Genomic DNA, 23,545 nt, shown 5'->3' with positions numbered 1-23,545 from the left:
ATAGAAGAGGAGGAGCGAAGACATCTGGAAGGGGTGACTATGTGGAGAAGATCTGAGAGGTAAGGGGGTGAGAGTTTATGTATGGATTTGTATGTATGGAGGAGAATCTTGTATTCTATCCTGTACTTGATGGGAAGCCAGTGGAGTTCTTGCAGGATGGGAGTGATGTGATGAATGGAAGGAGTTCGGGTGATGATGCGGGCAGCAGAATTCTGAACCATTTGGAGTTTATGAATGGATTTTTGTGGGAGGCCAAAGAGGAGAGAGTTGCAGTAATCCAGGCGGGAGGTGACAAGGCTGTGCACCAGGATAGAGGTGGTGTGGGGGGTGAGGGAGGGGCGAAGACGGTTGATATTACGCAGATGGAAATAGGCTGAACGGGTGATGTTATTGATATGTGAGGTGAATGATAAGGTGCTGTCGAGGATGACACCCAGACTCTTGACCTGAGGGGAGGGGGAAACTGAGGCGCTGTTGATGGTGAGGGAGAAACTATTAACTTTGGAAAGGGTGGATTTGGTACCAATGCCATAAATGCCAAGTGACTGATAAACTCTCACACAAGTCATACAAACCAAAGTCAATAATCTATTATTAATGCTCCCTGGAATATTTATTCAGTTACATGTGGTCAAGAAACAAATTTAACCTTTTAAACTACAAAGATTTGACCACTACAAACTGTTAGATGTCACTGGTCTGATGTTTTACAAATTGGAAAAAGGCTAATATTTTAATAGACTTAAGTGTTTGCTGACTGACTTGTCAGGTTATCTGTTTGAATATGAAGTTGTTCATATTTTATTTTCTTCTGTTTACAATTTATTAGGAGTATCATTTGTAATAAACACACTTACCCTTCACTATGCTGTAGAATGGACACCATCATCTCAACAGCCAGTGCCCCAGCAATCATGGCAAGACCTGGTCTGCTGACTGTGCACTGCTGATCCAAGGTCCGATCCCTGGTAGACTATTTACAATAAATAATAGGTAAATCATTTTGATGTCACAATGTCATGTTGTGACACAAACTTACTCTCTATCCTGAGATGTTGGCTTCTGGGTTATTTCTAGTTAAGTCAGTTTTTTTAATGACGCCACAGTATTTTTATAAATGAGATCATTAATGTGGCTCCATAACTAACTGCTGGGCTCTCCCCTTCTATCAGCTGGAAGCATCTGCAGCAAACCCACAACCCTCTGAAAGGAAAAGAGATGCAGCCAGCAGTGTCTGTATGAAACTGTGTGGCACTTTATCCAACAGCTTTTAAGAAAATACTTTGAAGATCACAGAGCTTGATCAAAAAATCAGCAGGAAAAAAAGAAAACATGTGACATCCAGAGAGGATGCTTCACTTATTCAAGCGTTCTATTAAATCATTCACCAAACTACAAAGGAAACCTACATTTATGTATTTAATGAACAAGATTGTGCCTTTAACTCTGACACTGACATGACTGTAAGCGACTGTGGGAGGGAGCCAAACATCACTAAAAGAGGACGGAGCTGAATGAAAAACAGTTTCCGACAAAGAGCCCTGGCCTTTTAAAGGTGATCAACAGTCCTCACATACGGAATTACTCATGTGAAAAAGTAAAAAGCAGCAGGAAAAAAACTAAAAGGGAAAAGAAAAATTCCGAATATCAGAGAACACAAGGAGAATGTGGGTGTTGGGAAATGTGTGATTTTCACAAGTGGACAGATTTAGACCCACACTTATCTTAATGACATAAGATCAAAAAGAAATAAAGCTCTGTAGCATATGGCTTGTCAGAAAAAAAAGCAAATGCTTTCTCAAAAATAATTACAAAACTTGGGTTTAGACATTTTTGGTTGCATCTGTTGGTTTTTGATGGCTTATGGCTGCAGATGAAGCATATCGTTGATATTTTGTTTGAAACAGTGAACCAGAAAAAATGATTTGGAGTTCTGTTTTGTTTTTAACTCCCTTGAAAATAATCTGGTTCTGCAGCTGGAAACTTATCAGAGTTAAGAGAACTGCAGTCTGTTGCTGCACAAAACACTCACGGGAGATGTTATTGTCAAGTTTTTTAGAATGACATTAAGTTAAAAAAATACTACTTGTTTGTTTTCTAGTATCATATATGCTTATATGAGTGTATGTAATTTTTGTGTTTCCCTCACGTCTCCTGGTGCCACAACATCATTGCAGAAGTAGCAGCCCAACTTGTGACCCGGGATGTTGGAGAACAGAGAGGATCCTGGGACATTGGGTGCAGATCCAGCCGGTGTGGAGGATGAAGAGGAAGCAGAGGAGCAGGAAGGGGAGGAGTCTGTTCCTGAGGAAGCGCTCTGATTGACGAGAGGTTTTTTAAGGCCGTGGCGCATCACAACAAACGTGTCGAAGCCTAGAGCAGCATTCACCACCAGCTGTTGAGTGAAACATGAAAATAAACATTTTTACAAAGCAGCTGTCATCTCTTCCACAAAGCCAAATCAGTCGAGATATGTCGAATCCTTTCACAGTGGAATAAATGCAGTCATAAACAGTGAAGTCTGATAAATGTTCTGCCAGTTTAAATACTTTGTTAAAGCTGTACTTTAACAAATGTAAAGAAAACCTCCACCCCCAACTACACACTTAACTCAGACTGGAGGAACTGAGAGCTCCTGACATAAAGGTGAATAAAGCTTATGTTACCTAGCAACTTACATAGGAACGATTATTCTGATTTTGGTTTAATGTAAGTGAAAGAAAAGTAATATCTGCTGACACAGAGTTGCACTCTGGCTTGAGGTCCAATGTAGCCTTTAAACAAACAAACAAATCTACTGAAGTTAATAGTTTTTTTTCTTCTAATTATTGTTACAATCCATGTACTCTAGGGAATGAACATCCACAAAGATCTTCTATGTATGTATATTTGTGACCACACTCAAACCAAAAAGGGACATTACGGTTGTCTGTATGCTGCTTTCCACCTGCTTTAGGCTGTTTTCAAGCAATGTTCTACAAATAACCAACATACACAGAAGCAGAACCAGTATGCTACCCTCATTAACACACCTGAGCCTGCCTTACTGTTCCAAGTCAAAGAGACTGGTTTGAAAAAGGCCGCCTGTGTAAAAGGCCAGATACACGCAATACTCATATCAACACAATAAGGAGCTTCATCTGCTATTCTCATTGTGTTGTAAAGAAAACAACAGCCATTTCCATGGTGTTATATCTGCATTATGTGCTGCCTCCTCATTTCTCCGCACCTCCTCCCTCATTTTTCCAGCCGACCAAGTGCACCTCCAAATGGTGTTTTGGAGGACTTTTAAACAACACCACAGCTCTAAATTAGTTCAGTGAAATTTAGATTATTTCAAGCCTAGCTGCTTACTCATTCAGATTTAACGTGTCCAGCATGCTTAAACAGAAACACTGAAACGCCACTTTAAATCTTCTTAAAGTTAAACTTTCTGTTGATACATTGATGATGCAGCTTGTACCACAAAACAACAACACATTTAGTGAAAAAAAATCAACAATAATAAAATAACAATGGCCTTTATCTATATTTGCTGTTGTGTTCAGGCCCCCTTATAAGAACCAAGTGGCCTGAACACATCGGGTTTTTGTGAGTTTAATGTTTGACCAGCCAGAGGCTAAATTCATCTGTTTGCTGCTGGACACTGGACTTATCAAAGCTTTCTGATTCAAATAGCGGTTTTCTGAGAGAAAGGTTGCATTGGATGTACAATAACTAATGAGCTAGAAGGGGCTCAAAGCTTCACAAAGCCTTATGATAATTTGCTTGGCATACTTCATGGCAGGTGTCCACTTCCACATTGTACGTCATTGTCAGTCTTTGTTTAGATGTTAAACAAACGTAAGCAGACCTTTTATTGCAGCTCCAGCCCACTGATGCGTGACTGTTCTGTCTGTCAGGCTGTACTGCTCCTTCCTACCTACCTTCCTCTTGCTGGCAGCTATCACTGTGGGCAGCCAGCGACTCTCTCTCGTATCCATTAGTAAAAAGACCACATCATGCTCTGAAATGAGGGTCTCCAGCTGCTCCACGTCATTCTGGGCCTGGGAAAGAGTAGCCTGGGAGAAATTCACAGGGTGGCCTGGCATTGGGATGCTCATATTGTAACCCTGAGCGTTCTTCAAGAAGAAAGAGAGAAACATTATTAGAGGCAGAAAAAACAGAAGGCTGCAAACAAAATTTTAACATAAATTTGCTTGAGTGAGTACTCTGCAGACATTCAGAGACTATTCAGACAATCTTTTCATGAACTATGGTCTCATTAAGTCTAAATAAACCTGATTCTTGACTCACACTGAACAATGGGAGAAAATCTAAACTTTGTTGAGACTAAATTCATGTAACAGTAACATTATCAGTATGCAGAGGGAAGCATTCAAACTAGAGATGCCAGGCTTATGACAGCATGACAGGATGTAAACATGCTGGGCCCCCCCTTGGCTAAGTGGTTCTGTGCCCTTTTAATGCTAAACTATTGATCCTTTTCTCAATGCAGCTAAAATGAACTGTGGTTTTTCTGATATGAATAAAGCTTTTTAAAAGCAAGATAAACTTACAATAATAACAGTAACTAATACTAACTTTCTAAATACACTTTGTCCTGATGGTTGTGGACACATTTTAAGATGATTTACCTATGTGGAAAAAAGAAATCCTCCAGATTGTCTGAACTTATGAAGGTAAGGACCACTCTGTGAACGGTTATGTAAACTGGAGCATCTAATAAAGTCACTGTGTCATCTAGTATGTCAGCATCTTATACAGGTAGTATTATGAGCTCCCATTAAAGTTAAAAACAAAGATTTCTGGTCCTTAACAGGTCTTATAATTTACATCTGTCATTTTTTTTGTAAGAATAGCTAAGTAAAAAACCAAGTTCACTCTTCCTGCTTCCATAAAATTGTGATGTAAGTAGCAGCCAGGTTCTGCAAGTCAAATGCACTTAACTGATAATCACATTTTTATTTATAAAGCAATCACTGTGCCCATGGACCTCAGGCTCAGAGGAAGGGAGTTCCAGAGAGTAGGAGCGACTATTACAAAGGTTCTGCCACTTTTTCAACTGTATTGCCTGCATGACCAGCAGACCCTGATCACTTGATCTCAAGAACCTGCTGGGAACATATGGCTGCAGACGTTCCCTGATATAAACTGGTGCTTGACCATGTAATGATCTGTATGTTAAAAACAAAATTTCTTAAATTTCCTCTGTAGTGGACTGGGAGGAAATTGAACTGAGTTAACAACAAGGGGTATATGACAGTATCTGCTCAATCTGGAACATTCTGGTTTCCCATTAATCTGGCGAGGGTCACTTTTCAACCAGTATGAAGTCCATCATAGTCTGAGCAAGTATCCCCCCCCGGGGAATAATGCAAAAAGCCCAAGAGCTACATTTCAGAGTCTATGGGCCTCAGTTAGTATGTTCAATGGTAAAATTCATGAAAGGTATAATTAGAGAAATACTAAAGATAGTCTGGTTGGTTTGGAAGGACGGCCAAGAGAAAGTCTTTTGTTGCTGAAAAGAATAGCAGCACAGTTAAGGCCTGCAAAGCTAATTTGCAGCTTATTAAGTATTCTGGAGCTGCACATCAATACCTACAAACGTCAAACTGAAGCAGCAATGTAAAAAAATACAGGAACAAAGATAAACCAAAACAAAGTGAAACACAAAAGGTGTTTCTAGGACATATTGATTCAGGGGGTGTAATTAGGTTCTCATACACTGCATCTGCATTTTGCCTTAGTTACATATTATGCAATGTTGTTCGTTTAAAGTTGTATTTAATATTTGAAATAGCTGTTTAGCTCATTTTAATCACAGGAAAGGACTTAATTTTTCTATTATTACTACCATTAATTCCGATTAGGTAAAACATTAAAATTGAAAGAGTGTGTATTTTCTTTTTCCCATCACTGCTGCTGGGTTTTATCTATTGATGCAGCCTTAGATCTTCCTGATGTTTTTGCTCTCTAGTCTAGTATATAGAAGAACTCATCTTTACATGTACTCCCCACTCAAGGATGCCTCTGCTGTAGTTTACATCCAGCGACATTAAAAGGAGTACAACTGACCGTCTTTTTGATAAGAACAAGAAAAAAAAGTTTTTGTTTGGAACTAGTCACAAAAGCTTGTGGATTTTCTTGAGTAACCTGATTATTTCGATTATATAGTGCCCGGTAGCTTTACATCAGTAATAAAGATGTCAGAAAAGAGGCAAGAGAAAAATAAACCAATTTGATATACCTTTAAAGGCTCATGTAAAGATGTAGAGAAGTAAATAAATTATAGATATGACAGTGTTAATACTTTCACACTTCAAAATGAGTCCTCAATTGCTAGAAGATCACAGTCAGACCATTTCAAAACACAACCGGTCATGGTCAGCAAAGACAATAACCATTTTCTTTAGGTTTACTCTTTTCATCAAAAATAAAAATTTATATTTTGCATTGATTTTAGTTGTGTAAAATTTAAGCTGTGAAAGGTTGCCAGTCATTACCCAGGAGGTTGTAGTCATATTTCCTTTACATTTAATCCTGTTTTAACTTAATGTTTATCATCAAATCTTCTTTTAACTAATATAAAGCTGTTTTTTTTCTTTCTTTCTTTTAACTTAAAACATTTTCATATTTTTAATTTGGTATGGTAATTTCTGGACAAAACTACAATGACTAAACTAATATAATTATTTCAAGGTACTGAAATTATTTATTAAATTAAATGCTGTTTAAATTAGAAAAGCATGTGAAAATTATCATTCCCTTAGCAAAAAAAAAAAAAAAAAAAAAAAAAAAATGTAACAAATAATATTTTTCAGTGCTTGTTGTTGACTGATATGTCGAAAAAACAAAAACACTTGGGCCACGAAATGGTTAAAAGCAAAGCCTTAAAGCTGGGCTTCTGATGGCTTAATCATCTTCTTGCCTTGAATTACTGTGCTTATCTTCAGGAACTGGACATGCAACAGTGGGCAAAATAAAAATGTCAAGATTGATTTCAAGAGAATGACGGTGAAGGTCAAAGATGAAGTGTGAGATTTCAACATGAAGAAGAGTCTCTTATACTGAATCAATGAATCTTGTGGCTTCACTCCCCATATTTCATGAGTGGGAGCTGTTAACCAAGTCTGGAATTTACATTTCACTTTGACGTAAGTGTTGCTAAGCAGGCAGGGGATGAAATTCCCACTGCAGAGATAGCAAACACATTCCATTTACCACAAAAAACATCCAGAGGAAATGAAACTCTCTGCCTGTGAAAAAAACATGAATATAAATCTGATCATTTCATGTTAATCCAACAACGCCACTTTTCCCATCCTCAACCAGACCGTGTGTGCAAACAACAGAGGGAAAAAAGTTGGTGCAAACCATATTAGCTGCCTTGTAAATGTCAGATGACAAAGTAAGAAATCTTCTGACCTTTTTTGAACCCCATTCTCAGTTCAATTAATGCACTGTTCTTCCAGCACCTGATGCCCCTTTATTTTTAGAAAACATGCTGTGAAAAAGCAGCAGCAGACACACACCTACGCACAAAAATGGAAAGAAGGTATGGCTACAGCTGGAGGGTCTGGAGATGTAATAACAGCACAGGGCCATCCATCAATCATCAACCTGGGTTCTGTACCGTTCCCTTTATTCCCATGAGAACAGGTGAAAATGAGAAAGGACAGAGTGAGATACCGGGATATAAAGATGATGACGTGGCACCTACTTCTGTGTTCAAGTGTGTATTCTACAGAGCAAATTGAAGGTCTTCATGCCAGTGGCACCATTATTCTGACCAACTGTATATAATTACTACAAACAATTAAAAGTCCAGATTGCAATTCAGAATGAGCTTTAGGTTAGAATTCATTACAACTTCACAGTAAGTGAGTCAGACCATGACGAGTGCCGGATGAGAAGAAAAAGTGAGCTGCAGATAGGGGAGCTTTGTAATGTCTCCTCTTAGTCGGCTCCACTCACTGTCTAAGAAGCTGAGGGGATCCAAGCATTTTACTCCTCAGGCTGTGCTCTACTCTAATGTATGACTCACTGCACATTTAGAAACTGGAAAAGAAACGACAGCTGTCTGAATTTAATAATCTCCATTACCTTTGGTATATTTACTACTTTTTAGAAAATCATGATGGGTTTTATGTATATGAGCAAATATTTGTTCAAGTTCCTAAATTTGGCTTTGAGTGTTTATTTTAATTTTAGTCACGGATCATGCAGACAAATGTTAATCTGATAAGAAAGATGACGCTCATAGTAGATTTAGACACTGGCTATTTTCCATTTGCAGTCACAGCTCACGTAAACACAGATAAAGATTTAAAATAGATTGTTTTTTTCTTTTTTTTGCCAATAATTCTGGGCATTATCTAATGAGTTAGAAGCTGTAATGGCAAATTTATCATTATCTCCCCGTAGGAAATAATCCTTAAAAAAAAGTTCCTTAATTCAGACAGTGATCTGGATCACCCCCAAAATGTAGTCACTTGTTCCTTCATTCCAATTCTGACATTTCTTGAAAATTTAATCAAAATTCATTTATAACGTTTGAGTGACGTTGCAGACAGACAGACACCACCAAAAACCTAACCTCCGCCTTGGCAAGAGACACGAGAGACAAAAGGGAAAAGCAAGGAGATTGTTTTGAATGCCACAGCGGATTTATTTAGCATATAACTGTTTGTTCAATCTTAGTGCGATACTGGAGGTTTCTTGGCCTCACTGGCTCCGATGCTACAGCCTCAACAGATGGCTGCAAAGCAGAGTCTCCAACACGGACATTTAGAGGATATGAAACGTTTCACTGCACATATTGATGAACCCTAAGCTTATTTAAGACATAGAGTCTGCACTGTCCTTTCTTGAAGACTTATGCAGGCTACCCAGCTCCACCTCCACCTTTTCTCCCAGTACAGAAATAGTGTTTGTCTCATTTCAGGTCCAAATAAAATCCCTATAATCATTATAAACTATAATGAATTTTCAGGAGATTCTTATAACATTGCAGGCTGAATTATGTTTGAAACACCAGAAAAATCAAAGACCGTGATCCTTACAATGCTGCCTGCTTTGTTCAGATCAGAGAGGACTGCTTGAAGCAGAAAAATGCCATTTTCAACTTCAACCACACAGCAACTGCAGTAGGTCCTGAAAGAATCACATTTTCTTACTTAGTTTCAAGCTGTTATTGGCCTGCCTGAACACACTTTCTTACTTAGGCAAACCAGTATGAGCCTCTCCAGGTTGAAATGAAACGCAAATCAGGGTTACTTTGAAAAGACCTCTCAGCCAGCAGGTTTGTTTTTTTTCCAACACATATTTGCTCTCTTCATGTTCTACAGACCTTCGCCATGCTGACTAATATTAAGTAATTATATTCACACATATCTTTACTCATTAGCAATTTTTTATTTGTATTCTTTTAAATCTGGTTACCTATTTTTATTAATTGTCAATAATTTTCTTTATTCAGAGTGGACTTTAGTGTCCTATTTAATAACCGTTCACTGAGACCTCAAGTTTTACTTTGCTTCCTCTTACTTGAAGAGATATTAACATAGCAACAGAACTGGGATTTCATTCCCTGCAAAAGAGTTTTATTTAGACCCCCTTTTGGGAAAACACAAGCAACAGAAGACAGGACTGGTAATTTCAACTTCCATAAATGCAGTAGACTGTTGCCCACTCACACTTATGAAATGTATTCAGCACACAGGTGTACACACATAAATGACTTTATAAATATGCAGTAAGTCTATGCAATTCAAAGTGGCTCAATTATAGCTAAGCTCTATCACACAAATTCTGAGCCTTGCTTTAAATGATTGGCTGCTTTTTCATTTGCTACTGCAACAAAATATCTTCCCCAAAGAACTATCTCATTAATTAGTAAATCAATGAAAGCTGCAGCATTAATATGCAGCTGACGCAGCTTTTCAATTTCTCCATGGTTTGGCCGTCACAACTTAAACATGACCATTCAGAGAAAAATAAAGTTCATATTGCTGCAGAGTTAATGCAGTTGCCTTATGATTTGTAAAAGTTGTTTTTTCTTTAAAAAAAAGCATCATTTGAGGGCATTAAAAAACAGAAAAGCGTTGAAGCCGCATTATCAGACTCACCACACCAGGAAAGATTTTGGTAAGACGGTCAACTGCCGCTATAGCTTTGGACTTCCCTCCTCCAAGGCAGTCCTCAAACTCATAGAGTGGCTGCCGAACTGGATTTGAATATGAGATCTTTGCGTTGTCTACAAATGTGATGTGTCTTACTCCCCATCCCTGTAGAACACACAAGAAACATTAATCATCTTTCACCACCTTATTCTTGGGCACTTAACTGCTATTTATCAACATGCATGGAGCACTTATCAAGAGTCAGTGAGTGAGAGGCAGTCTGTGTAATTTAAAATGAATCAATGTAATTCCAATTTAATAATGGACGTGTCTGTAACACAACCTTGCTATTCTTGTTCTGGTCTACATGATGATCTCTTAAGGTCACTCTGTTGATATAAAATCCAGCCACAATACCAATAACATTATACCTGAGTATTATATCTTCCACAAAGACTACTTCAATTCAGAAAAGGCATTACTTACAGCAGTCGTATTTTGCTCCACAGTCAAGGAAAATAATCAGAATTATTTTAATGAATTTGTTCATTTTAGATCAGATGAAAAATAATTTTAAGGTGATACAATCTACACACCAAAATAAACAGATGTTCAATCATGTCTAAGAAAAAAGTATAAATTAGTACTGGTGTAATTAAAGTCCAAAAGACATGCATGTTAGGTTAACTGGTCACTCTAAATTCTCCCTTGGAGTGAGTGAGTGTGTTAAAAGGTTGTTTGTCCATATCTGTGTTGACCCTGCGATGGACGGGTGACCCGTCCAGGGTGAACCCTGCCTCTCACCTTCTAAAAATGCTGGGATAGGCTCCAGCTTACCCGAGACCCATAATGGACTAAGTTGTACAGAGAATGAATTAATAATTTAAAAAAAAAAACAACAAAAAAAAACAACAAAAAAAAAGCATTACCTTCTTATTTTATTTATTTTTCAGTATCAGTGGCTCCATAAATAGCATGTTGTGGTATATGAATGATTTTAAGAACTTTGTAGCTAATAAAGAAAATCAAATATCTAGTAAAATCATGTTACTGGAGCGTATTATGCTCCAGCTACATTAACACATTTAAGTTTTTCTGGTCTGCATATGGAAACATATTCAGTGCATATCTGATAAGCATGTGTAATTCTCAAATACTCATCAGGGGTCTGGCTGCAGTTTAATTTGAGTGAAGGCAAAGGCTTTCTGCACCATGTGTCTTAAAAAGATGCCACTTATATTCTTAGAAGAGATAACAGTTGATTATAAAGTTAATCCTTATGAGGCTATATGTTTTACAGAGCAGGATTTGGCAGTAATTTGTTAAAATCAGTGTATTCAGTGCTTCTACTTTTCTATTTCTGGGTCAAACTAAGTGACAAGACTTATACAGTACATACAGTGCAGAAGAAAACATCATCAAGATGCAACCCAGTAGCAACATAACTGATTAAAATTCAATATGACTCAAAGCAATTAGCCAAACCACACTTTTATCTCTTCATCTGACAAATTGAACCCTTTGATGTTTTTCCAATCTTACCATGAGTGTCCTGGCCACATTGCAGCCCAGTGTCCCAGCACCCAGAAGGAGACACTTAGTGCTGACCACTTTGTCCAGATCCAATGATGGAACAAGCCTCCATCTCATCAGCTTCAGGTTCAGGTCCACTGATGACTCTGCAAGCCTGCAGACAGCAAATTTAAAAAAACAAAAAGCCCACGGTTTGAATGTTGGCTGCAACAGATCTCAGCAGTTATACTGAAGTCATCTCCTCATACATCAACACATTTTTAATGTATTTTACCTTTTAGGGTCCATGCATTCACTCAGGTTGACCATCCTGGGTCCCATGGCCCCTTTTGGATTCTTCTCCCAACCTACACTTTTTGGACAAACTAACAAATATACATAAATAAATGTTTTTTTTTAAAAAAAAAACCACAAGTGGCATGAGTAATGGTCTAAAAATACAGAATATTACTGTAAGATCAGATTTCCTTAAATAATGACAGACCCCACTATATGCAAAAACTTGCACACATCAAAGTGTTTAACATTTTTACCTCCATTCCAATACATGTGACAGAACAACAAGCTTGACTTAACCTCAAAAAAGGTTCACAAGAGGTTATTCTTTTTAAGAAAGATGAGGTCTTTTAACGTTTGCACTAAAATGTTGTCTCTTTTTTACAAAAGTGTAATTGAATCGGTTTTATCCTTTTGTATTATTGCTTGGTTCGTGAGCCTAAGTTTGGCAGATAAAAACCGCTTAGGTCGCTTAGTCAAAGCTGCTGGCAAAGTTTCTGGATCCCAGCAGGAGGGTCTTTTGGCCATTTTTAATAAAAATGTGTTGAGGAAAGCTCGTTCTATATTAGACTGCCCGAACCACCCTCTCCAGAATGAGTTCATTCTATTACCTTCTGGCCGTTGCTTCAAGGCCACTTTGGGGAGGACAAAGAGACTTAAAGTGTCATTTGTCCCTACTGCTGTTCAATTACTTAACAGCAATGGCCTAAGGTGACAGAGTTGTTTTATTTTGTTTTTAGCTATGACTCTATTTAACTTATTTTAAGCTCACTTAATGTTTTTTAAGCTCATTTAATGTTTTGAATTGTGAGAATCTCTCTGTTCTGATTTTGTTTGCTTATGTTATGATGTGATGTCTGTCCTATGTGTGTGTTTTGGCTGCGAAATCAATTTCCCTTTGGGGACAATAAAGAAATTGAATTGAATTGAATTGAATTGAATTGAATTGAATTGAATTGAACTGAATTGAAAGCTTACATAAAAAACTAAATGGTTTAGACAAGCAAAGTGAAACACAATGAATTTAACTGACCTGATTCAACATGTTTCCTGTGATAAATAAAACATGTAGTAGTGCAAGATAACATATTACCTTTTGTACTGCCAGATATGCTAAATATATCTTATTTATTCAATGGAATGACTCATTTCAGCCTCATAATGAATGACAATTACAATTTAAAATATTTAAGTATTTACATTCATATTGGATCAATTATACCAAGTCATATTAAGTTAATGTACTACAGTGTGATAAGAAAAAAAAAAGGCAATTAGCTTGTAAATTCATAGAGGTACTGTTAATGAAGGATAGCTTTTCTTTTACTTTTTCCTGGGAAATATTATATAAATATCTTAATCTTTATTTTAGCCAAGATGAGTATGATAAATCATGCAATTGTGGTGCAAATTAATTTCATCTTTCTGCAGGATGCAGGTGCTGGCAGAGCCAATCTAGTAAAGGTTTGACCATAATCTTTCAAAACAGTACCAAATCTGTCTATGCAAACAGCTGAAGCCGTTTTAACTGCATGGATACATCCTCTGTGAGTTAATTAAAACCATGATGTGCTGATGAGGACGACTGCAGAAAACAAAGACGTCTCATCCGAACTCAACAAAAACCTTCACATATCACATAGCAACCTCTTTTGTCATCCCGCCATTACCATTTAAATTGGTTTCATCCCTTCTTTGTTAGACAAAAGGAATAACAAAGACACCTTGTGAGATTAGTGTGGCAGGAAAAGGAAGCAGATAATCTCAGTGGAAAGAGAGTAAAGACTGTGGGACAAGTTAACACATACATGCATTGCATGCAGGTAAACATGTACGAATCTGTGGACACGCAGAGACATACAAACACCAGCACATGACACATGATGTTTTACACACAACACACAATGGAACATAGATTACCTGAGTTGTTGGGAAGTTCAGGTAGTTTGACCTGGAACATGAGGCTGTGCTTAATGGAGCGACTTCCCTGCAGAGTTCTGTCTCTAAAACACAGCACCTCCACTGTATCCAGCTTAGAGCCCCTAAAATGAAAATGGCATATCATGCACAGATTAAAGATTGGGAAGTGTACTAATTAGAGACTTGATTAAAATCTGATGTAGAACGTACTGTGCATCTCTGCCATTCCAATTAAAAACACCACACAGATAAGTGCATGTTTCCAGCAGTATTATCTTATAATCCTGTAGCACACATTTCCCCTAATATGGTCCAAAAGAACTCAAAGAGTTTATAAAATGAAACTCAAGATGAATAAGCTGGACATCACAGTCAATTTCATCAGCAGGAATCCAGTCCACAAAGTATCAACAGCTTTTTTCTTTCGCAACAAAGGAAAAGGTAGTCAAGCACGAGACTAACTAGGATTGTATTAGCTATGTTGGGATACCCTACAATGGACTGGCAACCTGTCCAGGGTGTACCCTGCCTCTCATCTGTTAATTGCTGAGAAAGGCTGCAGCTGCCCCATGACTAAGCAGTATAGAAAATTAATGAATGAATGTTGGACACCACAGAACCAGGCTTTCATTTGTGACACGTTTACTGTGAAAGAGAAGAAAGATTACTACCTTTCCAGGTAGTCACTCGCACCAATTTCAGGATAACTGGTCACATGGAAACAGCAGCTGTCTTATGACTTAATGTCTCCATGACAACAGCAGCCATGTGACGACCTTGCTTTTTGCAGCTGATAAGCCGCAGTTTTTTTTACAGGAGCATGTTGCCAAACTAATACCAATTTCTAAAAATCTTTCTTTAGTAATCAATTTTAGAGTTTTATATCATGTCTGTCCTCATTCTTTGTTGTCTCTGTGCCAGCTGTGCCTTTTGTAAGCCTTATCATTGATCGAATTTATTCTGTATTACACAGATTAACCTACAAATAATAGAAATCAGTGATCTGGAAAGCAGGACTGGAATTGCAGCACAAAATGCACTGCTTATATTTCCTACTCTTTTTCACATTTATAAGTTGAGCTTCTTCCTAAAGCAAGTTTTTTTCCTTTGACCACTTCTCGAACTGTGTGGTCAAAGGTTATAAATGAGATGTCGGTCACGGGTCTGCAAAACGTCACGTTTGACTGAACCACAGAGGAACTGATCCGATTGAGCAAAGGCAGGTCAAGGAATGTCAGTAATTTTGCAGCAACGGTTTAGCGCTGCAGAGGCTGCTGCAGGTCAGTCATGTGTGACTGTATGTGTCTGAATTAGCTAATTCCAACTGAGAAAGCGACTTCAGTAACGTCACCAACTGCTGCCACGGCTGAGGACAGCAGACCTGCGACAAGAAGAGCTGCGACTTTGAAAATTCAGAGTATTAAAAATGTGCTAAATGTTGTTTGATGATGACACACTATGCACTCTTGGAAGAAATTACTTATTGAGTGCACAGTAACAAATATGAAAAACCGATGACACGGTTAACGTAAAAACTGTCTGGAAGTGAATTCTGGTGAGAAAGCTTCTGAACCTGCTAAAATTATGAACATCTTTACATGGTAATGGTCCGTGGGTGGCAGTATAGCTTACTGTAGCTCAGGTATTTGAATTCTTCTCAATGACACCATACGATATTTATCTAAAAGAACCATTCACATACACAAGGACACACAGGATGCCCTTCATACACTGATCACTCCTGAGCTACAAACAAGGCCTCACAAATGTGAGGAGAGGGCCTTCAAAATCTGAAACAAAAAAACATTTTTGGATACTATAGATGACCAAATTCATCATCAATAGTAAATCTTTCATTAACATACTATTCCCAACTTCTGCAGTGGCATGCCGTTTGTTTTCACAGAGCACAAATATGTTTTTCCATCTATTATATGATTTCAGTTATGTGAAACTGAGAAACATGTTTCCTCTCCATGTTAACTGTCACAAAAACAAAGTTCCTCTTTGAGACATCATAAACATGTTACATTATCTCCAATGAGAACTTTTTTGTCCGCCACATGTTCTTGATCCTTGTTCAAATATTTAAAGATTCTCATACCTGAAGAAAATTAAAAACTTGCATCAACTTTCCATAAGTCAGCTAAAATATTTCTTCTGTAAAGGTTTTATTGAAATATATTTAACTGCAAAACAACCAACTTCCACACAGTCATTTTTGCAATAACTTGAGTCATTTAGCTTGACAGCTCATGCCATCGGTTCGGAGATTTAGAGTCCCGAGGTCAAAGAGCAAATGCTACAGGATCAGCTTTGTACCTGTGTCTGAGTCCTTTTTAAACAAGACTGTAAGCACTTAAAATCGCTTACTGGTGTCAACCTTATCGCTTGCTCTGCTTTATGACAGTTTGACTTCCTCTTTGTTATCCTAGCTTATGTTCTGGCCTGTGGTGACCAGGTTTTATATAATGGCGTCTATTCTTTTATGCAATCTTCTTTTATGGTTTTTTTTAAAAGTTTTTGTGCATTTATGTATGTTCTGGCCTTAGATGACATGAATACTCACTTTTCTGTTTTGTCCTTTTGTGACTCTTATTGTGTTTGTTTGTTGCATAATTGGATGCCCTCTCCTTGTTACCCAAATATAGATTTAATTTGCAGTATCAATAAAGTTACCTTACCTTACAAATAGAGCGGTGACATATACTGAAGTAAACCTGCTATTTTTAATAATAAATCAAGAGGCTCAGCTATAAGTTTTATATGGTGCATCTTCATTAAGATAGGATAGATAATAATATACATAAAAGCATGCAAAATGTTCATTTATAGTAAGTTCAAAACACAGTTTCAAGTAGCTGAAAGAAAACTTGATCTACAAGATTCAGGAGTTTCAAGGTGCATTAAGTACACTACATGTCCTGTGTGTTAGATTACACAATAGGCCCTATGGTATCCACAGACAGCAGCTGCTGTGTGTCACACATGGTTCCAACATATCAGCTGTTGTGCTTTTCCCAAAGTCAGCAAAAACTACCATGTGACTGCTTGGAGAGAGCACAATAACTCAGAGGATAGAAACTAGAGAACTCACTTACATCCACAGTCAAAGATCTGAGGGGATAATATTGGAAATCTTTAGGTGAATTTAATTAGCCACCAGTGATTCCATTTCACCCAACCTCTTCAAAAAAATCAAATTACTGAGGAAAGTCTGACTTTTAGTTTGAGATCACGTAGGAAGCAATTTCTTTGATTTTTAAAAATGTATTATGTTGGACCATATTAAGGAAAATGTTAACGTTAAATGATAATAAAAAGTACAACTGTACAATCTGAATAAGTGTTTGCATTTAACAGCTGGCAGGAGCAAATTTCAACCTCACATTTATCTGAGTAAACAGCAGTCGCCACAATTGTACTTCTTCTAGTCAGAAACTGTAAGCTTAGATTTTTCTGTACTCGTAACTACATAAAAGGTTTGCGTCCCAAATTGTTTTGAAATTCACAATTTCACAAAGATAAATTACAAAAGTTATCTGAGAACTTCCTCATCTTGTCACTTTATGAACACAGACAGACACATGCACAAGCACACACACACACACACACACACGTTATTATAGTTTACCACTGGTTAGCCAAGAGGACCAGTAGATTTCTCAGTGGCCAACCCGGATGTTGGGAAAGTGTACACGGATCGTAGACGCCCACAGTAACCTTGAAAAATTAAACAAAATGTGTTTACACTACCAAATGGGTGCGTATTTATGCTTGTATGTTTAAAACAATAAACTCTAATTGATAAGATAATCCAGAGTAATACAATCCAATCTGAATCTAACAGTCTGTAAAAGTCTTTCACATTATAAAATATGCAACAACATATTTTCAAACATTTTGATATAATGTTGATATAATCATCATATGCAGAGTCAGAAAATTCAGTACATACTTTAAAATGTAACTATTATTCATGGTGGTGCAGATAAACAAATACTAAACAAACATAATGTAAATTTTGTATGATTTTAAGATTTTGCACTCAATAAATAAATAGTCTTAACATGAATACCTTCTTAGTATCAGTGAAAAATGTCCCCCAATCCCCAAGAGGAGCCATCTGAACAGTGGTATCTGTGTACTTTATTAGGAAGTAAGGAACTGCAGTGGTTTCTTTTTGGATACACAGGTTGTCATAGGCCTCCTGCAGGGCAGCAACCTGAGATGGAAGGAATTCATTAACAATTGTTAAAGAAAGCGATGTACTGTGTCAAACAATCTGTACTTTATTAGTGGTAATACACCTAAGGCTTACTTTTTAAACACCAAATTGAGAAAATATGCCTGATTCATAGCATATATCTAATACATTAGTTACATAAATACACCGTCTGGTTGGGAAATATGCATAATAAATCGGTAAAACATGAAGAAGTTTATTTTTTATTTTATTTATTTTATTATTATTTCTTTTATATGTATCTTTATTTATTGACTAAAATTTAACTAAGTCCATTTGGAATAATTAGATGTGTGTCCATTAATTTGGAAAATTGACACTGTTTTTGTTTTTCTATTTATTATTATTAATATCATCATTATCTATCTACAGATATGTATAGATACAGTATAATATTTCAAAGAATTGTTAAACAAAGATTTCAACATTAACTTAGATTTTTATGAGGTCTTAAATTTCAGTACTGTCAGAAAGTATTTATGCTAAGGATGAACTCTGTTCTGGTCTGCGAGGGCCATTGTCTGTAGGTGTTTCCCTGCTCCAACATGCCTGACTTAAAATGAGAAAGATCCAACAGCTTGTTGGCAATTCATTTGAATTAGATGTGTTGGAGCAGGGAAACATCTAAATCCTGAGGGACAGAGGCCCTCGAGGAGCAGAGTTTGACATCCACATAGAGGATAACTTTAAAGTATAGGTGAAAGTGTGTTCATGTATAAAAACATTTAAAAGGCCAACCTGTCTTGCTGAGAAAACTTGCTCTAGGACAGAAGGCTGCTGAACAATCTTTATCCCATCAGGGAAACATAGTGCAGGGAAGCAGAACCAGTAGTAGAAATGGTACTTCTTTAGATCCTGCAGACAGAGTGATTTAAAAATTGGCAAATTATAAAAGACAAAATTAGCCACACATGAAGCCTGTCAATGAAATTAATAAATAAATTATATTAATATTGTTAAATGAAACTGAGATGTTTCATTTTATTTGTACGCACTGCATAGGTCAACAGAATGAATCTGGAGAGGATAGACGGGTCCTTCAGTGCAGCTCCAGATTGTACAGCATCCCATATCTACACAGCAAAAACAGGAAAAATAAAGACTATTCAATTATCTGAGTTTCAACACAAACCACTTCTTAACAGGTCTTCTTAACAGATATTCTCCACCAGGTGAGTGTATGCGAATACAAACTCGTCCCGGTGAAGATTCCATTTGGGTGCCCATTACCTCTTTGGCCTCTTTCTCCAGCAGAGCCTTCTTATCAGTAGTCTTAAAGGCATCAAGTGTGTTGGTGTTATACAGCGTTCCAACAGCTGGACAGCAGCGAGCAGGAGTTGGACCATCACTGAAAGCAAAACATTTTATTTTTTTTGCATTAAATAAGTGAAGGATTTAAATGATTAGAAACCATAAACACGCTGGCACTTATACAACTTTAAACCTTTTAAAGGAAGGTTTTTTTTTGTAGTGCATTTCATACATAAAAGCAGTTCAATGTGCTTTAAATAATAGAGCATAAAGAAATGAAGACAGAAGTAAAAGAGTGTGCAAAAATCAGATAAGATTACTAAATTAAAACTAAATGTTTTAAACCTGGATTTAAGTGTCTACATTTAGTAAAAGTTTAATCTCAACTAGCAGTTCGTGTACCATGTTTGCAGAACAACAGCAAAATGCTGCTCCTTCATGTTTAGTCTGGACTCTAAGAGCTCTGCTAGGTTTATATTCTCTGAACACATCACAGCTGTATTATAGGCCTGATCTGTCCTGGGGTTTGTAGACTAACAGTAGAGTTTTAACATCTGTTCTGTGACTGACTGGAAACCCGTTTAGAAATGTTAAAACTGGAGTGATGTGTTCAGATTTCTTAGTCGTGGTTAAGATGCCAGCAGCAGAGGTCTGGATGAGCTGCAGCTGCTTGATCTTTCAGTCAGGCTTCCCGAGGTCCGAAGCCTGACTGAAATGTAGAGAGATTTACGTTTTCATTCTAAAAGTCATTTAGCTGGTTAAATACAACTTTCTCAAAATATTAGATATAAAAGAAAGGTTTGAGACAGGTATCCAAGATTATAGCATGAATTAAACCACATTATCAGCTCTAAATGGAAAGTATTACAGCTCTCTGACAGGCAGTAAACAATGTATACTGTTAATGTGAACAGAAGTTAACATAAATGTTCACTTTTTCCCTTTTGTATCATTAAATATACAATTTCTGTGTTGACTGAGCAGCATCTGATAAAGAACACACACGTACTCCTATTAAAGTCTTACATGTTATAGCACTTCTAAGACAAGGCTCTTCTCTAGTGTAACATTACCTACAACAAATAAAAAAAGAGACTTCATTCTTTCTTATACTGATAGATATGTATCCTAATGTGCCATTTTATCTCTGGCTTTCCTCTCTCCATCTGTGTGTGACAGGGACAGTTTAGGGGACTGTGGCAGTTGGTTTTTTTTTTTTCCTCTTCTTGTACTAACTTAAGAGTTATGTTAGCTTTTTCTCCTTTTTGATAATTATTTGTATAACTAACTCAACACATATTTGTTGCTTTTGGTTCTAGGAAATTTTAAAATACTAGAACCTGAATTTTCATGCTGTACAAGAGCTTCCTCAAGACAGAGATGTAACCTTGGGGCTTGCCTACTTCTCTCTTTTTGTTTTTTTGGTTTCATGGCATTAAGTTCACTAGGAAATATATGTGCTGTTTCTGGTTGTTTGGTAAGTCTTTGAAATCTATCCATCCACCTTCTATTCCCACTTATTCTAAGTAAGTGCTGTGGGGGTGCTAAAGCCTTTCCCAGCTGCTATCAGGGGAGAAACAGGGAACACCCTGGATGGGTTGCCAGTTCACGTTTAAAATGCATGAGCAAATTATAAAGCGTTAACAGGCAAATTTGATCATCAGCGTCAATGTTTTGTGATGAAGTGTATTTAAATGGAGAAAATTAATTACCAAAAGGGAAACTACTTAAAAAAAGATAAATTAATGAGAAGGTTAAGCAAAGACACCAAACCTTCCCTACTTAACCTCGATCTTTTCAAAAAGACTGACATGACTGCTGAGGGGCTCCAGCTGGAGCTGGTGATAAAAAAAATGGAGGTCAAGCACAGAGTTATTGTGGAAGAAATGCACCTGTGGGCTCAGACTTAATCAGTCATGTAGGGAAACAGAGGATGGCTCATATTGCTGTGCATCTGCACTGCTTTCCACCAGGCTATGGACTGTGAGTGTTGCAGAGACATTAGTACTTAAAGTGCACTGTAATGGAAGATGAAAGCCACATTTTCATGTATTGTGTATTTACCTTATATATTCTGTTATTTTTCTTTCTGTACCTCGAATGTACAACCCAGACATACAGTATTTATCTGGGCTGACATGGCACAAACCACACTGGCAGAAATCTCATTTGTAAAAAACAATAACTTCCATATTTTTATGAAACAGTTTGTCCATCCATCTTTTTTAAACCACCACTTAAGGCAATTTAAGTGGCAGGGGACTGAACCCTCTCATAGCTGCCATCAGGTGACAGGCAGATTGCATTCTGGACAAGCAACCAGTCCATCACAGGGAAACCACAGAGACAAACAACCACACACACTCACTCCTACAGTCTAATTAAGAATCAAAATGGAGTTTGTAGTAGGGCTGGGCGATTAATCGATAAAATCGATAAATCGAATTTTCCATTTCTGGAGATTAATTTTTTTGAAAATCGGGATTTTTTTCCCAAGTTATTTAGCAGCAGATTTAGGCCTCCCTCCAAACCAGAATGGTGTTTGTCTGACAGATTTTCAGTAAAGTGACCCTTCACTCACGCCTGGGATTTAGCTGTGCGTAAGTGCAGTGAGAAATGCTGCTCTCTATGAGATGCAGAAATCAACTTAACCCACAAACCCTAGTTAAGAGACAACCTTCATCAGGGGAATTATTTCTGCAGTGGATCCTGTATGATAAGGATCCAGATGGAAAGAGATCACGGATGCATTGTGTCGCATATTTCAATGTAAGATATGAAGTCGTTTATATGGTGGAAAAGCTATGACATTATGTGCTTTAGTTTTGCTAGCATTCATCTATATAAACAAATGAATGTTTTCAATAAGTTTATGTTTTGTAAAAGAAAAGGAAAAAAAATAGATTAAAATCGGAAATCGAATTTGGTTATAAAAAAATCGGAGATTTTATTTGTAGGTCATATCGCCCAGCCCTAGTTTGTAGGTATTATTAGAGCACTTGACTGATATGTGTGTATATATATATATATATATATATATATATATATATATATATATATATATATATATATATATATATATATATATATATATATATATATATATATATATATATATATATATATATATATATACACACACACACACACACACATATATATGTTCATTTATTTATTTACTATATAGATTATTAAACTAAAATGATCCTCCAATGTAAAAAGTGAAGAAAACGTGTAAAACAAAGCCAATGATCTATTTTATCAGCAGGTGTTTACTTTGGGTGATGCTGCTGTAGGAATTTTATCACTGCAGCACAAACACTTCAATAATAAAAGGAAAAACATGTTTTTATCCAGATCATCAGTTTTATCATCACTGTTGGCTTTTTAACTTCAGTCATAACATCTGGTGGTTTTATGACAGAAATGATCACCATGAAAGCGGTTGGTGAAATGATTCATGAATTCTGAATTATGATTTATAAAAGTACATTACATGCTGCATTTACTGACCATTGGACATCTGACGTTTACCCAAAAGAAGGTCAATTAACAATAAATATTTGTAGCATTGGCTCTTTTTGTTGATACAAAACAGTAAAAACAGGCAAATTTCAGACATATAAACACTCGTTAATGATGATTAATCATTTTGAAATTATGTGAAATTTATGATTAATTTGAAAGCTGTGATTTATCAGATTTATATCAGAAATGTTTAATCATTTGACAGCCCTAATATATATATATATATATATATATATATATATATATAAATGTAATATATATAATATAGCTCTCAGTCAAGCGCTATATATTATACATTATACTCTGTATAGTTTTACTATGTTGTTGCAATTATTCTATTTTATTATTCTGTTTTGCACTGACTGGAAGCCTTTATAATTTCATTGCACTTGCTGCAATTACAAGGTTCTATTCTATTCTATTCTATGTCACATTTGACACCAATATGAATTTTCTGTTTGAATGTTAACTTCGAGAACTGTTTGTACTGGCACCAAAGCTCGACATGTCACTATCTCATCATCTTACTTTACTGAAAATGTATTCCTCATCCCAACAAGTCTTTATTTCTCTTGCAATAATCCAGATCCATCTTATCCATATATTTCAATAATCAACAAGCAGAACATACACAGCACAAGTAGCGGTCAAATACTTGTTTGCTCTT

The 23,545-nt window shown here is 36.6% G+C and overlaps 1 protein-coding gene across 1 annotated transcript in view; it reads right to left on the bottom strand.

Annotated features, from left to right (window-relative positions):
- atg7 (ATG7 autophagy related 7 homolog (S. cerevisiae)) overlaps positions 1–23,545 on the bottom strand; it is an 80,902-nt gene that overhangs the window by 52,198 nt on the left and 5,159 nt on the right. Inside the window, exons 4-15 of the mRNA XM_041980550.1 lie at positions 19,330–19,447; positions 19,095–19,172; positions 18,838–18,954; positions 17,932–18,078; positions 17,488–17,576; positions 13,854–13,975; positions 11,932–12,022; positions 11,667–11,811; positions 10,131–10,289; positions 3,927–4,121; positions 2,150–2,395; positions 858–973 (exon numbers count right to left, since the gene is read on the bottom strand). Of these exons, the coding sequence (XP_041836484.1) occupies positions 858–973; positions 2,150–2,395; positions 3,927–4,121; positions 10,131–10,289; positions 11,667–11,811; positions 11,932–12,022; positions 13,854–13,975; positions 17,488–17,576; positions 17,932–18,078; positions 18,838–18,954; positions 19,095–19,172; positions 19,330–19,447 (1,623 nt within the window). The remainder of the gene's footprint in view (positions 1–857; positions 974–2,149; positions 2,396–3,926; positions 4,122–10,130; positions 10,290–11,666; positions 11,812–11,931; positions 12,023–13,853; positions 13,976–17,487; positions 17,577–17,931; positions 18,079–18,837; positions 18,955–19,094; positions 19,173–19,329; positions 19,448–23,545) is intronic.

Source organism: Melanotaenia boesemani, chromosome 3, assembly GCF_017639745.1.
Source record: "Melanotaenia boesemani isolate fMelBoe1 chromosome 3, fMelBoe1.pri, whole genome shotgun sequence".
NCBI lineage: Eukaryota > Metazoa > Chordata > Actinopteri > Atheriniformes > Melanotaeniidae > Melanotaenia > Melanotaenia boesemani.
Note: the sequence above shows the minus strand (reverse complement) of the source record. Positions and strands in the feature narration are given on the sequence as shown.